This window comes from Artemia franciscana, chromosome 6, assembly GCF_032884065.1.
Source record: "Artemia franciscana chromosome 6, ASM3288406v1, whole genome shotgun sequence".
Taxonomy (NCBI): domain Eukaryota; kingdom Metazoa; phylum Arthropoda; class Branchiopoda; order Anostraca; family Artemiidae; genus Artemia; species Artemia franciscana.
Genome location: NC_088868.1, coordinates 11,034,059 through 11,054,808, shown reverse-complemented (window position 1 = coordinate 11,054,808; position 20,750 = coordinate 11,034,059). Strand labels below are relative to the sequence as shown.

General features: G+C 36.7%; 1 protein-coding gene across 1 annotated transcript; it reads left to right on the top strand.

The window, feature by feature from the left end:
- Positions 1-457: 457 nt before the first annotated feature.
- On the top strand, positions 458-20,470 carry LOC136028040 (zinc finger protein 235-like; the record flags this gene model as incomplete). The annotated part of the gene is given in 2 exon segments (XM_065705630.1): positions 458-596; positions 16,352-20,470. Coding segments are annotated over 2 exon segments (1,128 nt in total), but the record flags the coding sequence as incomplete, so codon positions are not given.
- Positions 20,471-20,750: the final 280 nt, after the last annotated feature.

Below are 20,750 nucleotides of genomic sequence, written 5' to 3'. Positions count from 1 at the left end.
GAAAATTACAGCAAAAATAGCAAAGGAAGAAAGGTAGAAAATTACAGCAAAAATTAGCAAAGGAAGAAAGGAAGAAAATTATGCCGCAAAAATAGCAAAGCTGCAATACTGTCTATTGGAGTCATTTTCCTTTGAAAAAATTATTTTTCACGATAGGAGAGCTGCTTCTTAAACCTCCGCTCTCCAATATTAAGTCTTTTTAAACACATGTAATTACCTAACCCTTGTTAATGCTTTCAGTGTAGCACTTGTAAACTTTAGCCTAAAAAGTGGGCAGCCCCACTCTTACAGGGAATATTTGTCTTTTTGGGTTAAGTTTTAATTTTTTTTCTGCTTTTAGTTGAAATGAAGTAGTTTTTATTCCTTTTGGTATAGGTTTACTGCAAAAAAGTTTGTCTTTCAAATTGATTTCTAAACTTATTTTACTTTTATTTCAGAAATAGAAGGTACATACTCAAATGATGAAGAAGAGCCTGTTGGATGTATAAATCCGTATTTGTCAACTAACCATGAACAGGTAGAAAATGAACCTTGTATCCCTGTAAAATTGGAACTGCATCCTCAGCGTCTGAGTTCAAGTTCTTCGCACATAAAAGGTATGTCCCTCTTCTACAATTAGAGTTTCGCAAATAAACCGTGTTTGGTTTTATCTTTCTTTAATTTGCTCATATACTTTTTCGCTTCTTTTATTTTTATTCGTCCCTTTTTATTTTCTTTTTTCATGTCGTAACTTGTCTAAGGGATTTTCGACCATTCCCTTCACTGCACCTCTTTAATGTCAACTTTGCAATTTTTATTTGCAATTTTAAGAAATTTTGAATGCAATTAAAGTTTTATATGCATAAATATGCATTATGTAAAATTTTAAAGGAAAATATACAATGCGAGAGACCACCGATTTCTAAGCTGTATGTATTATAATTATAATTGTCATATAATGATCTCAGAATTGTCTCATAAAAGGTTTATATTTTTGGCCTAGAAAGTTTTTTTTTATCGCAAAAAGTCTAACGGAAGGCATATTAACTTTGCTGACTATGTTTTATAAATTTAACATTATTATTAATATATTTATTAGCCACAATATGCTGTTAATATTTGTTAACTTTAACTTAATATTTATTTATTAGCTTTAGCTTTGTTGTTAATATAATAAAGTAAAGAAATCAACTCTATTGACTATGTCTTTGCATGGCACTGGTTACTATGGGCGAAATACGTCTTTAACTACCATTCACTCCTGTAAATGATCTGAATTACAGATCAACCTGCTCTGTAAGTTCAAGTTGATTTTAAATTAAAGTTTATGTTTCTACAATCTTTGTGGAAAAGAAAAGCAGATTATCCTAGAATTGGTTGGAAAGAGGCTATAAGGAAAGATTTTAAAAGAGGCAGCAGACAATTAAGTTTTGAAAAGAGTATGTAGGATGGAATGTGAGCAATTCTATAGCGTTTTGCAAAAAGGGCCTTGGAACTCAAAGGGCTCTTTCGGACCATATGCTTAATTCATTTTTGGAAAAAAAACGGTCTTATGCCCTTTTTGCAAAACGCCACGAAATTGTGAGACCGCGGACGGTCATTTTAGGTGATAAATTCTAGTTAGTGGTAGTATTCGCACGCACCGTTTTAGGTATTGTATTGAACTGTTTACTAAGTTACATCCAATTGAGCCTCCCTCTCTCCTGAATGCTCAGGATAAACGTTGCTATTGGTGCCACTATCACTAATGGCAGATATTGGTGATAAATGTCTCTGCAAAATATTTTTAGGTGACATGTCACCTGTGATCTTTCATTTGAATATCTTGAAACTAATGTATAAACAAGTGTGTTCTCACAAATTCTACAAAAGTACTTTCAGCTTCAAAAGTCATTATTAGCGGAGTCTGCATAATATTTTGAATATAAATATCCTTACATTAGAATGCTGTCAGATTTGTGTATTTTTACCGGTTTTGTTTAGTCCCATTACATGCCTAAATGGGGCATTCCACGTCCCATTTAGAAGGGAGAGTCACCGTAGTAGTGGTCCTAAAGTTTCAAGTTAATATTCTTACCCGTGCCTAAGATATTGCTGATACACATTTTCGATAGCCGGGTGCAAATATTGTCTTTTGATTTAACTCTTCAGACCTCTCACCATTTCCCGATTTTTCACGTCTTACCCGTTTCCCTACTGGAGCTCATCCAGGATCAAACATTCCCATCTTTCCCCATGATAAAACCTGTATGTAAAATATGGACAAAGTCCATTATATAAACTCCTTGTCCCGGGATCTGCAGAAGCACGGTATCCTCAGATGCATAAATTATAGACTTTTGACTGCTTTGAACAAAATGATGTTTCAAAATTTTTATCACTGTTGAGGGGGCATCTAAAAATGCAAGGGGGTAGCTGGCTAATTTCAGATTACTCCAACATCCCTCTCAACATACCTCGGAAAACTCAATTTAATACCCTTAGCCGCTCGTTAGATGTTTCTGATGCGCCCTTTTGACAACAGTAGTATCGGCATAATGATTTTAAAGTCATCCCCATCCCTCGCTTCAAAGACATCCCTATCCCTGCTTTTAAACGCAACCCTATCCTGTCATTCCATGATAGTTAGCAGGTGTTTGCGACGTCATAGGGAATGTTATCTTAGAGACGCGGGTAGATGTTACTTCAAAAAAAATGTTTTGTAGGAGATGCAGGTGCCTGTTACGTCACAAGGAATGTTTTCTAGGAGATGCAGGTGTCTGTTTCCCAATTAAGAAGGTTTACTTTGGTTGTTACGTAATAGGGAGGGTTTTATTTAATTGTTACATAATAGAGTTTGGAGTGTTACATAATATGGTTTGGAGTGTTACATAATGGGGCTTGTTAGAGTCCACTGGTCAAGTAGGGAAATTTTTAAGACATTTTTCTTCAAGACGTTTCAACAAATTCCAAGGCGTTTTTTTAAGAGATTTCTCTTCAAGAGGGTTCAACACATCCAAAGATGTTTTTTCAGTCATTTCTTTTCAAGACGTTTCAAGACATCCCAAGACATTTTCCTTCAAGGCGTTTTTCGAGACGTTTCAAGACATCCCAAGGCGTTTTTAAAGAGATTTCTCTTCAAGAGGGTTCAACACATCCCAAGATGTTTTTTCAGCCATTTCTTTTCAAGTCATCCCGAGGCGTTTTCTAAGACATTTTTTCGTCAAGGCATTTTTCCAGCATTTCTTTAGTTCACACGTAGTAGGGAAATGTTTTCTTATGTGCAGGATGACGCATTTACATGTGACTTGTCCTTCAGACCCCTGTGGAGATCCTCGATTTTAACTGAGGAGACCACAGACGTGAGTGTTAAGTAATAACGGTGCACACATGGGATGTTACATAATACTTTAAGAGATTAAATAAAAATACAGGTTTTTTAAATGAAAGTAAGGAGCGACATTAAAACTTAAAACGAACAGAAATTACTCCGTATATGAACGGGGCTTTCGCTCCTCAACGCCTCGCTCTTTACGCTAAAGTTTGACTCTTTCTCTTAACTCTACTTCTTAAAACAGTAAAAAACATTAGCGTAAAGAGCGGGGCGTTGAGGAGGGAAAGCCCCTTTCATATACGGAGTAATTTCTGTTCGTTTTCAGTTTTAGTGTTGCTCCTTACTTTCATTTAAAAAACTTGTCTTTTTAATTTAATTTCTGGACGGTTTTTAATTAATGCATGTTTTGGTCTTGGCTTTCCGCACATGAATAATCAAAAAGGAAATTTGCATATTAATTTTTTTTGGCTAAATGGCTTTCTCATAGTTTTAATCGGAAGTTTTGAGAAAAAAGGAGCGAGGGAGGAAGCCTAGTTGCCCTCCAATTTTTTGATTACTTAAAAAGGCAACTAGAACTTTTAATTTTTTACGAACATTTTCATTAGTGAAAAATATACGTAATTTACGAATTAACTTATGTAACGAACTTCTATATTCGTATATTTCTATTGCGTATATGAGGGGGTTCACCCCTCGTCGACACCTCGCTCTTTACACTAAAGCTTAAATTCTGTCCCAATTCCTTAAGAATGACCCTTGAATCACAAAGGCCGTAGAGTAAATAGTTGAAATTACTAAAAATACTTTAGTATAAAAATGAGATATTACGAGGAGGTAAACTCCTCATATGCGTTATAATTTCTGCTCTTTCTAAGTTTTAATGCTGCTCCTTACTTTCAGTAGAAAAAAAAACTTCATATTTATTTTTTCATCGTTTTTTTTTAATAATGCTAAGAAATCCTGCGCCCCCTTCATTGAAAGTATCTTCCCAATTGAGAAGTTTTTCCGTGGAAAGATCCACCCACGTAACCGCCCTTCCACCTCGACTTTCCCTCACAAACCAAAAAAAACCCCTGAAAACGTCCGCACACTTCCCAGTAACCATTACTATGTGTACACAGGTCACAGTCTGTAACACAGGTCAAAGTTTGTAACTTGCAACCCCTCCCATGGGGACTGCGGGGGATTAAAGTCATCCCCAAAGACATAGTTATTAGGTTTTTTCGACTATGGTGAATAAAATGGCTATCTCAGAATTTTGATTCGGGGACTTTGGGGAAAAATTTGCGTGGGAAGGGGCCTAGGTGCCCTCCAATTTTTTGGTCACTTAAAAAGGGCAATAGAAATTTTTGTTTCCGTTAGAATGAGCTCTCTCGCGACATTCTAGAACCACTGGGTCGATACGATCACCCCTAGGAAAAAACAAAAAAACAAATAAACACGCATCCGTGATTTGTCTTCTGGCAAAAAAAAATGCGAAATTCCACATTTTTGTAGATAGGAGCTTGAAACTTCTGCAATAAGGTTCTCTGAGACGCTGAATCTAATGGTGTGATCTTCGTTAAGATTGTGTTTTCAGGGGGTGTTTTCCCCTATTTTCTAAAATTAGGCAAATTTTCTCAGGATCGCAACTTTTGATAGGAAAGACTAATCTTGATGAAAGTTATATATTTAAAATCAGCATTAAAGTGCGATTTTTTTATGTAACCATTTTTTACAGTTTCGGTTACTATTGAGCCGGGTCGCTCCTTACTACAGTTCTTTACCACGAACTGTTTGATTTCAATGCGTTTTTTCAATGAGGCTCTATATTCTAAAGATTTTATGTTCACATTAAGATTCGAAAGGACCATTTTCATCCAATAGAATTGCGCTATAGACAGCTGGACTATGAAAACCTTTGTAATATTTTGATTTAGGAAATATATTCTAAGAAATAACCAATTCTACACGGGAGAATTCTTATGTCCCGCTTACTAAAATGATTAAGCTAATAGTTACATGTTTCTTATGACTGCATTAATTGAGATGCAGAGGGGAAAATCGATTACTAGGAATCGCTTACACTTGGTATGTATCTGCATGTTAAGTAATGCTTTAGAGAGCGTTATCAGATAATATTACTACCAGGGATGAAATAAAAGCGAAAATACCATTATGGCTAGAATATGCCACACCTTCATACATGATCAAAAGTGTTTCTTTTTCCTCTTTACTACACAGAATTTTACACTTATATTAAGGGCATTCTGGCACATGTAAGGAATTGATAGAAAACAATATCAACAAAAATAAAAGAAAGTACGTCTATCGGGGTATTCAAACATCAGAAAACACTTAGATGAAGATGAAGGGTGCCACAAGTGGCAGGCACATAATGCAATGGTGATGTGAAGCTATTTTAGGGGGGTCAGCACCAAGGGGTTTGCATACGGAAAACACGAATCAATGGATTTAAAGCATAAGTTTTATAAAAAAAATGTTTGAAAATATCTTAGGAATGATGAGAGGGTGCCAAGGGACCAGTCATAGTGTGACACGGTGGCATGAATTGACATGGTGTATCACAGGTTGGCTTGCGAAAAACATGAATCAATGGATTTAAATCAATTTTAATCATGAAAATATCTGAAAAATGTCACAGAAATGTATTATGTATTATTGTTAATATGTATTATCGTTAATATGTTAATATGTATTATTGGGATGCCACGGGGTAGCCACATACTGCCACAGTGGTGAGAATTGCTTGGACTAACATATTCTATAGATTAAAGTTGAGGTGTGAGGTGTTAAATGAATGTTCTGGCGGTAGGGTGACTCAAATCTAACATCCAGCCAATGAAATGAGAGATTTTTATTAAGACCCCTAGGTTTGAATTTATCTCTAATAGCAACCCTCCCACTCCAAAATTGGTTGCTAGGGTGGTTAACCCACATATTGCCATGGTGGTTTGACATGTTTGGACTAACATTTTCTGGAGTTTAAAGTTAAGCTGAAAGTTGTTAAAAGAATTTTTCGACTGATGGGGGGGGGGGAGCGAAATTTAACACTCAGTCAAAGAAACGAAGTATTTTCATTAAAAGCTTCAAAAATAACCTTGTGGGGCATGAATTTATCTCTGGCGAGATTATGTGAAATTTGAAGAGACAATATTATTCAAATGTACGCTTGTCCACAGGGGGTTTCGTCGTCTTGGCGACATTTTCACTAAAAGCCCTCCAAAACATCTTAATATGGCTTAAATTTACCTCTGAAGAGAAAATATTATCGAAATATGCGTTAGTTAACCGGAGTGCATAGTCTTGGCTCAAAGAAACGAGGCATATTCATTAAATTCCTAACAATTATCTTAATGTGGCTTAAATTTACCTCTAACAGAATTATGTGAAATGTGAAGAGAAAATATTATTCAAATACGCGCATGTCAACCTTGTGTGCATAGGCTTGGCTCAAAGAAACGCGGTGTTTTCATTAAAAGTTCTCAGAAATATTTATTAATAGGGCTTAAATTTACCTCTACGATATTATGTCAAATTTGAAGATAAAATATTATCCAAGTGTGCGCTTGTCAACCTTGGGTGCATAGTCTTGGCTCAAAGAAACGAGGCATTTTCACTAAAAGCTCTCAAAAATATGTTAATGTGGCTTAAATTTACCTATAACGAGATTATGTGAAATTTGAAGAGAAAACACGAATTAAGTGTGCGCTTGTCAGCCGTGGGTACATAGTCTTGGCCCAAAGAAACGAGACATTTTCATTAAAAGCTCTCAAAAATATCTTATGTAGCTTAAATTTACCCATAACGAGATTATGTGAAATTTGAAGAGAAAACACGAATTAAGTGTGCGCTTGTCAACCGTGGGTGCATAGTCTTGGCTCAAAGAAACGAGACATTTTCATTAGAAGCTCTCAAAAATATCTTAATGTGGCTTAAATTTACCTGTAACGAGATTAGGTGAAATCTTAGAAGAAAAGATTTCATAGGTTTTCACCTAAGAAGAAAAGGAAAACTTTTGTTCATGTTTGTAGGTGCAGCATATGATTTTAATTCAAAACCAACGGACTCGGTTGAGGCCGTGATTGATTAAAATCAAGTAGGTTTGGACATCAAGCTTCGGCTAATTGTAGAAAAAGCCAAGACAGATAGTCTGACTGAGTGAGAGGCAAATTTGACATAAGCCCTTATTAGAATTGTATAAAAATGATGTCAGTTTATTAGTTGATTGATAAGTCTATCTATTATCCGTCTATGCGTCATTCCTTGGGCAGAACTAAGGTAAATAGTCACAGAAATAAGGGATTAAAGAATTGGATTGATTTTTGGTTGATGTTGATAGACAATGTCCACTGGACTTGTATGCAAGAACTCTTAGACTGAATTTGCTCGGAATAACAGACGAACAAGTTACCTAAGCCTAATAGGCTTCGAGTAGAAAGGTTCCCTGGGAAAAACACATTGAAAGAAAATGAAATCTCTTAAAGTATTAGGTAACATCCCATGTGTGCACCGTCATTACGTAACATCCACGTGTGTGTGTCATCCTCAGTTACAATCGCGGATCCCCCACGGGGGACTGAAGAAATAAGTTATGTGTGAACGCGTCATAATGAACATAAGTAAACATACCCTTATTATGTAAGAACTAAAGAAATCATGAAAAAACGTCTTGAAGGGAAAAGTCTTAGAAAACATCTTGTGATATCTTGAAACGTCTTGAAGAGAAATGTCTTAAAGAATATCTTTAAGATGTTCCTTGGAAAATGTCTTGAAACGTCTTGGAGAAAAATGTCTTAAAAACGTCTTAGGTTGTTTTGAAACGTCTTGATAAATGTCTTAAAAACTTCCTTGCTTGACTAGTGAACTCTAACATACGCTATTATGTAACTTCCCAAACCCTACTACGTAACAACTAAATTAAACCCTCTTTATTACGTTACAACCAAAGTAAAGCCTTCATATTGCGTAATAGACACCTACATATCCTAGAAAACATTCCTTATGAATTAACAGACACCTGCATCTCCTAGAAAACATTGCTATGACGTAACGTGCTCTGTGTCCCTTCGGAAACATTCCCCATGACGTATCACACACCTGCTGGCTGTCTTGGAATGACAGGATAGGGCTGCGTTTAAAAGCAGGGATAGGGTTATCTTTAAAACTAGGGATAGCATGACTTTAAAATCATTATGACGATACTACTGACAACAACCTTGCATTTTTTTCACCTTAGTATCCGAAGTCTTTCTAAAGACTTATGTAAAGTATCTTCTGTTCAGTTTATCATACCCCTCTACACTCGCCAGAGTTTCCCTTTCATGCCCCGAACCTTTTCGGACACACCCCCGAATCAATTTTTGTCCCTTTTTTAGTGATAAATCATTCTCGTAAAGAATTGGCAGTTTGCATAATTCATAATCCCTGCCCTGGGTCTGTTGGGGGCATGCCATCCTCGGAAGCGTAGTTATTAGCGATTTTAAAATTTGGAGTAAAATGGCTTGTTCAAAATTACAATAAGAATTAAAGGGAATGGGAGTATGAAAAGTACAGGAGGAAGTGGATTACCGTCCAATCGCTCTTCCTGAAAGTTTCAATTTAATACCCTGAGCTGTTCCTTAGATATTGCTGATACACCCATTTGACAATTAGCATGAGCATAATGTGCTTTGATTGTATTCGACATTTCCTCAAAGTTTCTTCTTAATACTCCAAGTATTTTTTAAAGACCAAGGACCAAACATGTCCCCTTTTTCAATAATAATCCTTATTATGACGATACTACTGACAACAACCTTGCATTTTTTTCACCTTAATATCCGAAGTCTTTCTAAAGACTTCTAAAGAATAATTCGTGGGCAGCTTTTATAACTTACTAAGCCTGTCCTATGAGCTGTGGGGCTCTCTGTCGTCCCTGAAGGCATAGTTATGTAACTTTTAGAATATTTTGAGCAAGATGGCTTTTTCAAAATTCTGACCAGGTGTCTTTGGTGGCAGGGAACCTTAAAAGACCATTGGAGGGAGACTGGTTGCCTTGGGCGATTTTTCATCATCTCCTTACATTCCCTGAGAGTTTCAGCTTAATACCCTCTGCCGTTGTGGATTCAGACGGTGTCTTTTGTTTGTTTTTTTTTAACATACTCCTCAACATTCCATAATTTACTGAATCAGAGGCGCTTCCTTTCAATAGTTGTAGGTTTTGTATGTAAACGATGGGGTTATTGCAGTATTTATATACTTCACACCAGTGCTGCGGGGGGGGGGGGGGGGGTATTGTATCCTTTGAGGCATAATTATTACTACTTTTGATTATTTTGAACAAAGTGTCTCTTCTAATTTATATCTTTACGACTTTTCTTTTATTTGTATGTTATGTTCAAATTTCACCAATCAAGCGTATCCTCGTTTCTCTATAGTATACTTTATGTGTTAACAATCGGCAACATGCGTAATTTATAGCCCTTGTTATTGGGGCTTTGAGGGATGTCAACCCCAGAGGTATAGTTATTTGACCTTTGGACTAATTAAAAACCAATGGCTGTCTCAAAATTTTGATCGGTTGTCTTTGGAGAAGAAGAGATTTCTTAGGTGAAATCTGGGAGTGGACTGGTTGCCTCTCCGTTCCTTTTGATGTAAAAACAAAATGCTAGAACTTTCGATTTCCAATTAAATGAGTCCCCTTTGCAGTTTACACTACCAGCCACTTCCATATGAATTGAATGCAGAATACTAGTAAGGATATGTTGAAGGATTATGGATCTTTACTATTGGCAACGCTAGATTGGCTACCTCTGATTCCTCTTTTAGAGTAGACCGTTTGTTATACCCTTTGAAAATTATAACGCAATACATCCTTTGTAGGGAATGGGATTATTGGGAGAGGGTCTTTTCCAGTGACTATTTTCCGTTAAGCAGCGTTTAGGCCTGTTGGTGCTGTGGTTAGAAGAAACCTGGAGCAGAAGGTGGTAAAACCGAATCCAGTACCAAAAGACCTAAATATCGGGCCAAGAATAATCGAATTACAATGCTGCAATTTTTCGAAGGCGCTGCTTTTAATTTGAGGTCTGTTTCTAACAACATGACACGATTTAAATTTCAACGGTTGGAAAAGATACGTCATTTGAACAACAAGAAATTTGAAAAGACTTATCCAAAAAGCAAAGGGCATGGAAAAATATTTAAGGTGTTACTTAATGAATATGTGGCACAAATGAAAATGATTGTAAAACAAGTGAAAGTAATAACTGCTAAGCAAAAACAATAGGTATGGAACAAATGACAGTGAGAATCAGGTTGAATTACAAACGACAATTTTTCAACAGTGATCTATTTTTAGAAACTGAAAAGACTGTTTTAAGTATCCATTATGTCTTAAGGAATTATATAAGATGACGCATGAATCTAAACGGCTAAAGTAATAGTCATGGAAAAAATATCTGAGGTAATGACTAATGAACATTACAATCTATGGCTGGAAGACAAGCCACAGTGATGATCATATCGAATCATAAACGAAGTTTCTGTTTGGAAAAGAAGTAGCGGTGAAAACCACTAAGAATCCCTGGGGAATACCGATCATACAAAATGTGTGATTCTGAAGGAGTAAGAGGAAGAACAAATTGAAGCCACGCCAAAATTTCTTGATTGAATTGAAATTGCCGATTTGACACCTCATGACTTAAAACTAAAGAATAACGCGAGGATTGTGCCAAATTCGATTAGAGCTTTAATTTAAAATGTCGTATGAGTAACGTCGTTTATGAGTTCAGATGAAAACAAATCGTATAAAATGAATGATTCTTTCATGTGTTAACAGGAAGGAGGATGGAATTGACTCAAGATATGTTTGACTCGTTATTGTTTATTTGACGCCTCATTACTTACAACAAGCGAATAATGAACATTTATACTCCTTTTAAACGAACAACCGTGTATCTATCTAAAACCTCTTTTCGTTGGAATTATTTGCCTTGTTAATGTTTTTCCTAGGGTGCTTTTATCAAACCTAACCTGAAGCAATAACATCGAGAAGAAGGTCTTATTATCTGCTGTTAGAAGACAAGAAAACAACAAGAATCAATATATATAAGCCTGTTGAGTGCTGGGGCCTGGCCTTGAATTCGGCTACATAGTTGTTTTTTTTTTTTTTTTTGTAAAACTGGTATATCGACATATCTGGCCATAAAACGATCTAAATAGGTCACGACTTCAAGGACTAACTCGTATTTATCATTTCTTGATTGTATCGAACCTATGATGACGCCATGACATCAACAAGAGGCTGAGAAGATACGTGACAAAGAGATTCTATGTATAAAAGCATGCAGTGTAGCTCTGCCAGGACCCGAAACTGAAGCCGCCGGGCTGACGTCTAACATGACAGAAAATGGCAACTTGATTTTTATTATGCTACAGTTCCACCTTAAGCATAGTTGTATTTTCCTATAGAGGAACCTGGCTAATTAGTTAATTAGATACTTCTTAGATACTTCACACTGAGGAAGATGCGTTGAGGCTGGGCCTACGAAGTTAAGTCGCTAAAAACATTGTTTTCCATCCTTAATTACGTGTTTCCTGGAGGATATCGTTCAGATTAGTCTTAGGAGAAAAATTTCCCTTCCTCTATTCTTTCCCTGTTCTGAGGCATCATTATGTTTTAACCATTGATTCTATGAGTTTATTAAATAAAAAAAAACACGTTTTTTCAACTGAAAGTAAGGAGCGACATTAAAACTTAAAACGAATAGAAATTACTTTGTATATGAAAAGGGCTGCTTCCTCGTCAACCCCCTGCTCTTTACGCTAAAGTTTGACTCTTTCTCTCAACTCTTCTTTGTAAAACAGTAAAAGCTTTAGCGTAAAGAGCGGGGCGTTGATGAGGCAGCAGCCCCTTTCATATACGAATTAATTTCTGTTTGTTTTAAGTTTTAATGTCGCTCCTTACTTTCAGTTGAAAAAATGTGTTTTTTTTACATTTAATTTCTGAACGTTTTTGAATCAATGCATGTTTTGATTTGGCTCTCCGCAGAAGGATAATTAAAACGAAATTTGCATTTTTTTTTTTTTTTTTTTTTTTTTTTTGCTAAACGGCTTTTTCATAGTTTTGATCGAATGATTTTGAGAAAAAAGAGCAAGAGAGGAAGCGTAGTTGCCCTCCATTTTTTTGGTTAGTTAAAAAGGCAACTTGAACTTTTAATTTTTTACGAATCTTTTTATTAGTAAAAGATATTATGAAAAGAGAAATCACCAATGCAACAGCACAAACACATAAAAAAAAGAGACAGAAGGAGAAAAGGAAGACTGTTTTCCTAAATTACGTAACTTATAAATTAGCTTACGTAAAGAACTTTTTGTTCTCATGTTTTTATTACATATATGAGAGGGTTCGCCCCCTCGTCAGTACCTCTCTCTTTACACTAAATCTTAAATTTTGTTCCAATTCATTAAGAATGACTCCTGAATCACAAAAGCCGTAGAATAAATAGTTGACACTACTAAAAATACTTTAGCGTAAAGAGCGAGGTATTAGGAGGAGGTGAGCCCCTCATATGGGTAATAATTTCTGTTCGCTTTAAGTTTTAATGCTGCTCCTTACTTCCAGCTAAAAAAAAACATTTTTAATATTTATTTTTTCATTGTTTTTTTTAAATAATACTAGTAAATCCTGCGCTCCCTTCATGGAAATTTTCTTCCCCCATGACAAATTCCTCGATGGAAAGTTCCCCCAGCATATCCCCCTCTTCTCAACCCCTCCCTCTTACCAAAAAATCCTCCTGAAAACGCATGTACACTTCCCAATAACCATTACTATATGTAAGCACTGGTCAAAGTTTGTAACTTGTAGCCCCTCCCACGGGGACTGTGGGGGAGTAAGTCGTCCCCAAAGACATAGTTATAAGGTTTTTCGACTACGCTGAATAAAATGGCTATCTCAGAATTTTTATCCGTTGATTTGGGAAAATAATTATCGTGGGAGGGGGCCTAGTTGTCCTCCAATTTTTTTGGCCACTTAAAAAGAGCATTAGAACTTTTCATTTCCGTTAGAATGAGCCCTCTCGCAACATTCTAGGACAACTAGGTCGATACGATCACCCCTGGGAAAAAAAAACCGAACAAACAAACACGCATCCGTGATCTGCCTTCTGGCAAAAAATACAAAATTCCACATTTTTGTAGATAGGAGCTTTAAACTTCTACAGTATGGTTCTCTGATACGCTGAATCTGATGGTGTAATTTTCGTTAAGATTCTATGACTTTTAGGGGGTGTTTCCCCCTATTTTCTAAAACAACGCAAATTTTTCAGGCTCGTAACTTTTGATGGGTAAGACTAATCTTGATGAAACTTATATATTTAAATCAGCATTAAAATGCAATTCTTTTGATGTAGCTATTGGTATCAAAATTTCATTTTTTGAATTTAGGTTACTATTGAGCTGGGTCACTCCTTACTACAGTTCGTTACAACGAACTGTTCGATTTGTTCATGCTGCTCTTTAGAGGTCTCCCTCGGTCCACTCAGTGTGTCCCTAGGTGGTGATAGGGGAACGCCCTACTGATGTGTTGGGTACATCCATAGGAGGCACTGACCAAGGTGGGACCTTGTCCCTTTGGTCCTTGTCCTCCAGGTGGAGGAGGAAGAAGGCCTCTCAAATGTATACTTACAGGGTCCAGCGGCGTTTCCACTCGTCCCATGAGTTACAAACCTTCTCCCAGCAATGGGTGAAATTACATGGTGACGTAGAACACAATTGTGGAAGGATCCTCTATAGAGGGACAACTGCTTACTACGGGTCACTCCTTACTACAGTTCGTTACCACGAACTGTTTGATTTGTTCATGCTGCTCTTTAGAGGTCTCCCTCGGTCCACTCAGTGTGTCCCTAGGTGGTGATAGGGGAACGCCCTACTGATGTGTTGGGTACATCCATAGGAGGCACTGACCAAGGTGGGACCTTGTCCCTTGGGTCCTTGTCCTCCAGGTGGAGGAGGAAGAAGGCCTCTCAAATGTACACTTACAGGGTCCAGCGGCGTTTCCACTCGTCCCATGAGTTACAAACCTTCTCCCAGCAATGGGTGAAATTACATGGTGACGTAGAACACAATTGTGGAAGGATCCTCTATAGAGGGACAACTGCGACAGGGCGTATGATCCAGATCTATGAACGACCTCTGCAAAGGGCTGCCTCGACCCTTTCGGGGTACCGTAAGACTGGAGACCTTGCGGTCAACTCTATTCCCACTTGAGGAGCGCCCATATATATATATATATATATATATATATATATATATATATACTAGCTGGTGGTGGTGGGGGACCTTGTTGGTGGGGGCGCTTCGTGCCCCCCAAGCCCCCCCCCCCCCGCTCGCGTAAGTTGTTACGTGCTATATTAGTTACGCGCCATTGTAGTTGTGTCCCTGTGTCCCACCTGTGAATATATATATATATATATATATATATATATATATATATATATATATATATATATATATATATATATATATATATATATATATATATATATATATATATATATATGTGTGTGTTTTTATCTACGTAAAACTTGCGGATATACAACATTCTTCGCTGTCCCATTGTCGGTGCATATAAATAGATTGTCAGGTTTACCGACTCTTGAACATGCAACATATAATTGTCCATGGGAAAACAATCCGTATTCAGATCTATACCTCATGATTCTAATGATTGCCCTTGAGCTTTGTTGATGGTGATTGCTAATCGATCATTCCCTGTGTCGCCGTTGTCATTTATATATCCCCCTGTGCCCCCCGGCGTCCCCGTTGTAGTTGTGTCCCTGTGTCCCGGTCGTCATTTGTGTCCCGGTGTCCCAGTCGTCATTTATATTCCCTGTGTCCCGGCGTCCCGGTCGTCATTTGTTATTCTCTGTGTCCCGGTCGTGATTTGTGTCCCGGTGTCCCAGTCTGTAATTTCTCTTTGAGTGTCCCGGTCGTCATTTATATTCCCTGTGTCCCGGTGTCCCGGTCGTCATTTGTGTCCCGGTCTGTAATTTCATCAGTTGACAAACATGACGTCAGTCGACAAACAACTTCATGACGACATACAGCTCAATCCTCATAATGACGTCAGTCGACAAACATGACGTCAGTCGGTCGACAGACACACAAACAAACAACTTATTTATATATATATATATATATATATATATATATATATATATATATATATATATATATATATATATATATATATATATATATATATATATATATATATATAGACTAGCCGTTATCCCCCCTGTGCCTCCCGGCGTCCCCGTTGTAGTTGTGTCCCTGTGTCCCAGTCTGTAATATCTCTTTGAGTGTTCCGGTCGTCATTTATATTCCCTGTGTCCCGGTCGTCATTTGTGTCACAGTCTGTAATTTCGTCAGTCATATTCCCGGTGTTCCGGTCGTCATTTGTATCCCGGTGTCCCAGTCTGTATATACATTCGTTTTTGAATTGGTATATGATGAAATGAATTTTTTGTTTTTTTTTTCCTTTTTTCTTTTTCTCCTTTATTTTTCAGTTTTTTTCCTTTTTTAGTTTTTTTTTTCTTTTTCAGTTTTTAGTTTTTGTATTAGTTTTTAGTTTTTTTTTAGTTTTTTAGCTTCTTTAGTTTTTTTAGTATTTTCTTTTTCGTTTTTTTTGTAGTTTTTACCTTTTTTAGTTTTTTTTTCTTCTTTTGTATTAATGCTAAAGCCAAGGTTCGAGCCTGGAACCTCTCGGACCTAGAACCTGGAACATAATGCTTTACCAACTCAGCTACTTCGGCATGAATACATTCGTTTTTGAATTGGTATATGATGAAATAATTCAGACGTCATATGCGGACATACAGACAGATACACAAACAAACAACTTATTTATATATATATATATATATATAGATATATATATCGTCCATCCTCCTCTTTTCTTCCTCCCTTTGGTATAAATTTGAGAACTTTCTTACTTGTGTTGTATTAAAAGAACTTGATTAAGCATCTTGTTTGGGTATGCATTGTTTATAAGATATCTGAAATTGTATTTTATTCTAGATATCACCATGGCTTCGTTTTTGCAGAATGAGCAATCTAAACAACAATGTGAAACTATTTCTGTGCCTGGTTTCGATAGTATATATCTAAAAGAAGAAATAAGCCTGAACTCAGAGGGTGAGGTTGCGGGTGATAGTTATGTGTTTCTTGAAAATAGCAGTGAAAACTGCTTGCACATTAAAACCGAAATGGCTCCTTTATTGTACGATACGTCTGATGCCATAGCAGAGGGATATACTGAGCAGAGAGCAGCTGTCTTACAAGAAAAAGTGCCAGTTGAAATGGACGATAGCCTTGAATCAACAGCATCTCCGAGCAAACTCATGAGGATCGATGCTAGTGAAAAACAGTATGACTGTGAACTGTGTAAAAAAACTTTTGTTTCAGTTTCCAAGCTATATATCCATCAAAAGAAACACTTACCCAAAACTTACCCCTATAAGTGTCAAGTTTGTGACAAAACATCTTATTGTAAAAGTTTTTTAGCTAGGCATATGAGAATCCATACTGGGGTTACACCTTACCAGTGCGAAATTTGTAACAAAAAATTTGTAACAAGCTCCAAATTATCTGGTCATCGAAGAATTCATACAGGGGAAAAACCCTTTGAGTGTCCTGTATGTAAAAGAACTTTTGCTTTAAGTTCTGGTTTGACAAGTCATCAAAGAATTCATACTGGTGAAAAGCCTTATCAGTGCGATACGTGTGATAAAACTTTTAAATTTAGCTCTAATTTATCGGAGCACCGAAGGTCTCATACTGGGGAAAAACCTTTCGAGTGCGCTATATGCAAGAAAACTTTTAGTAGGAGCTCGAGTTTATGTACTCATCAGAGAATTCACATTGGTGATAAGGCTTATAAATGTGGAGAGTGTAATTTGTCTTTTTCACGAAAAAGGAGTTTGAACAAACATGTAAAAAGTCACATTAAACTAGAGCCTGTCGTGAAAAGACTACACCCACAAACAATTTTGCCCAAGACGACTTAGGTTTTTTGATATATGAGCTATTATTCTGTTGGAGCATATGAGTATAATTTTGTAGTTCTCATTTCTGCTTTCCAACAGCTGCCTTTTCTTTTTTGGACGAAAACAAATTTTGTCTGACAAAAATAGGCTAGGGAATTAAACATAGAAGTGTTTTGGTTTGATATAAGCTTTAGAATGCAATGTCATAGTCGTAATAAATTTTTATGGCACTTGGTATCTACTAAGTGACATATAGCGATCGCAAATTCTGTCGGTCGGTCTGTCTGTTGGTCTGTCCCAGTTTTGCTACTTTAGGCACTTCCAGGTAAGCTAGGACGATGAAATTTGGCGGAAGTATCAGGAATTAGACCAAATTAAATGAGAAATTGTCGTTTCCCCGATTCGCCCATCTGGGGGGGGGGTGAAGTGGGAGGATGGTTAAATCGGAAAAATTGAAAAAAGGAGGTATTTTTAACTTTCGAACGGGTGATCGGATCTTAATGGAATTTGATGTTTGGAGGGATAGCGGGTCTCAAAGTTCTTATTTTAAATCCTGACCGGATCAGGTGACATTGAAGGGGTGGTTGGTGTGGGGAAACCTAAAATCTTGGAAATCGCTTAGAGTGGAGGGATCGGGATGAAACTTGGTGGGAAAAACAAGCTAAAGTCCTAGATACGTGATTGACATTACCGGAACGGGTCTGCTCTCTATGGGGGAGTTGGGGGGAGGGTTAATCCTAAAAAATAAAAAAATGAGGTATTTATAAATTACGAAGAAGTGATCGGATCTTAATGAAATTTCATATTTAGAAGGACCTCGTAAATTAGATCTCTTATTATAAATCCCGATCGGATCCAGTGTCATGCCGGGGAAAAATCTTTGAAAACGCTTAAAGTGGAGAGATCAGGATGAAACTTGGTGGGAAGAATAAGCTAAAGTCTAAGATAAGTGACTGACATAACTGGACCGGATCAGATCTCTTTGGTGGAGTGGGGGGGGGGGGACTAGAAAAAATGATATATTTGTAACTTACCAACCGGTGATCAGATCTTGATGAAACTTGATAATTAGAAATATCTTGTGCTTTAAAACTCTCATTTTAAATCCCAACCAGATCCAGTGACATTAGAGGAAGTTGGAGGGGGAAACAGGAAATCTTGGAAAACGCTTAGAGTGGAGAGATCGGGATGAAACTTGGTGGGAAGAACAAGAACAAGTTATAGATACGTGATTGACATAATTGAAACGGATCCGTTCTCTTTGGGGGAGCTGGGGGTTGTTAATTTGGAAAAATTTGAAAAATTGAGGTATTTTTAACTTAAGAACGGGTGACTGGATCTAAGTGAAATTTGATATTTAGAAGGAACTTTTGTCTCAGAGCTCTTATTTCAAATCCCGAACAGATCTTTTGACATTGGGGGGAGTTAGATAGGGAAACCGAGAATCTCGGAAAACGCTTATAAATGTCCTAGATTTGTGATTGACATAACTGGAATGGATCCGCTTTCTTTGCGGGAGTCAGGGGGTGGGGTTCAGTGCTTTGGTGAGTTTGGTGCTTCTGGACGTGCTAGGACGGTGAAAATTGGTAGGCGTGTCAGGGAGCTGCACAAATTGGCTTGATAAAGTCGTTTTCCCCGATTCGACCATCTCGGGGGCTGAAGGGAAAGTAAAAATTGATGTTTTTTTAACATATGAGTGGGTGATCGGATCTCAATGAATTTTTATATTTAGAAGGACCTTACGACTCAGAGCTTTTATTTTAAATCGCTACCGGTATTAAGCCTCTTTGAAGCAATCTACTGATTCTTAGAAGTTTGCTGGAGCTCCTACCATATGAGCTCTTGTCTCTTGGCTTTTACGACCTCGTCACAAGTGCCATATGAGCTCATAGCTCTCGTTCTTCTTTAGAATGAGTCAAGAGCTCATACCATATGAGCTCTTGTCTTTTGGCTTTTCCAACCTCGTCACAAGTGCCATATGAGCTCTTAGCTCTTGTTTTAAAATTTTTTGATTGGTCTCGCACGTCACTTTTAGGCTCAAATGTCTCCATACTCCTCTCTTTTCAGCATCTGTCTTTGATGAGTTTGCCGTTTATGTTTACTGTTGTTCTTTTTGTATTTTGGTGTTAAAATCCATATTTTTTAAAATATATTCAAAACCATTCTTCACCTATGATCAATAGATTTGGAACATTGGGTCGTTTTGGTTTAGGATGATCATGGAACTTCACACACTAGGGTCTTCCCTACTTCTGTCCCATCAGAAATGTTTTGGTCTTATAATTATCTACAATCCTTACTGAGCGTTAGCAGCCTGTTGAGTCCTGACATCAAGATTATATAATAGCTAAAACTGCTCAGTTTACTATTAATCAGTTTTAGTGAATAGTTTCATGTTCAATGAGATTAAACAATTTTTAAATAGTAATTCGAAGTCGGTCATCCTAGAAATTGTGACAAGTAAAATGGAACCTATAATTTTCGATGGAGATTTGATTCAAGTGAAAAGACTTCAGATAAACAAAGCTACAAAATGAGAGGATGCAATAGCTCCCGAGCTTCTAACATACAGATCTTGCTTCTTAAGTCCTTTCTTTCTCGAGGGATCTGTTGCTCAATTGTTTACAGTTGGTTGATGATGCCTCTTGAAAACATATTCTTAAAATCATATATAATTTTTCTTTTATAATAGAAAAGCTTTCCTTATTTATTTGGTTATTTGTATATTGTCATGTTTCTTTTTCGCTCTTTTTTATTTTGTCCATTTTCTCACTTTTAGCAATGCATCGCAAATTGACAAATTTGTCGTTGCTGCAATATTTCAGTGAAATGTCAAAAAAGGGCTTTTTACAATGAAAATATTCCCAAAAATAGTTTTTCAAAATATAAGAAGGGAATGCCTGTTGGGTGTTTACGGGCTTGTTGATTGCAACGCCTCTTCTGTCTTGTCCGGTATGTATTCGGGCTTAAAACTTATGAATGAAAAATAGTAAAGGACTACTGGCTCAGGGAAGATGTCTATTTTTAATGTCAATAATTATGTTAAAAAAAAAATTACTTTTGTGAAAATATATACTGTACTATATACTGTAATGAGGAAATTATACTGTACTCATTGTTGTCTTGTGAAAATATATTGAATATTGAGTAATCCCTTCCATGATTATATTGCCCAGATTTACCGTGATTAACAATCAACAGTTAGAAACTTAGCTTGTGTTCAGTTTAAATGCTTCTGAACTTTATTTTTTAACTTGATTTTGCCTTTACTGTGTAGAGTTTTAAGCTTGAATTTCGATAATTTTCTTTTAATTTTTGTTTAGCTAGAATTGATGATTTTGAAAGATTTTCTATTATTTTTTCATACTCGTTTCGTTCGCTCGCTCATGGTTTCGCTTTCTATTTTTAAGTATATTATTGCCTAGTATATT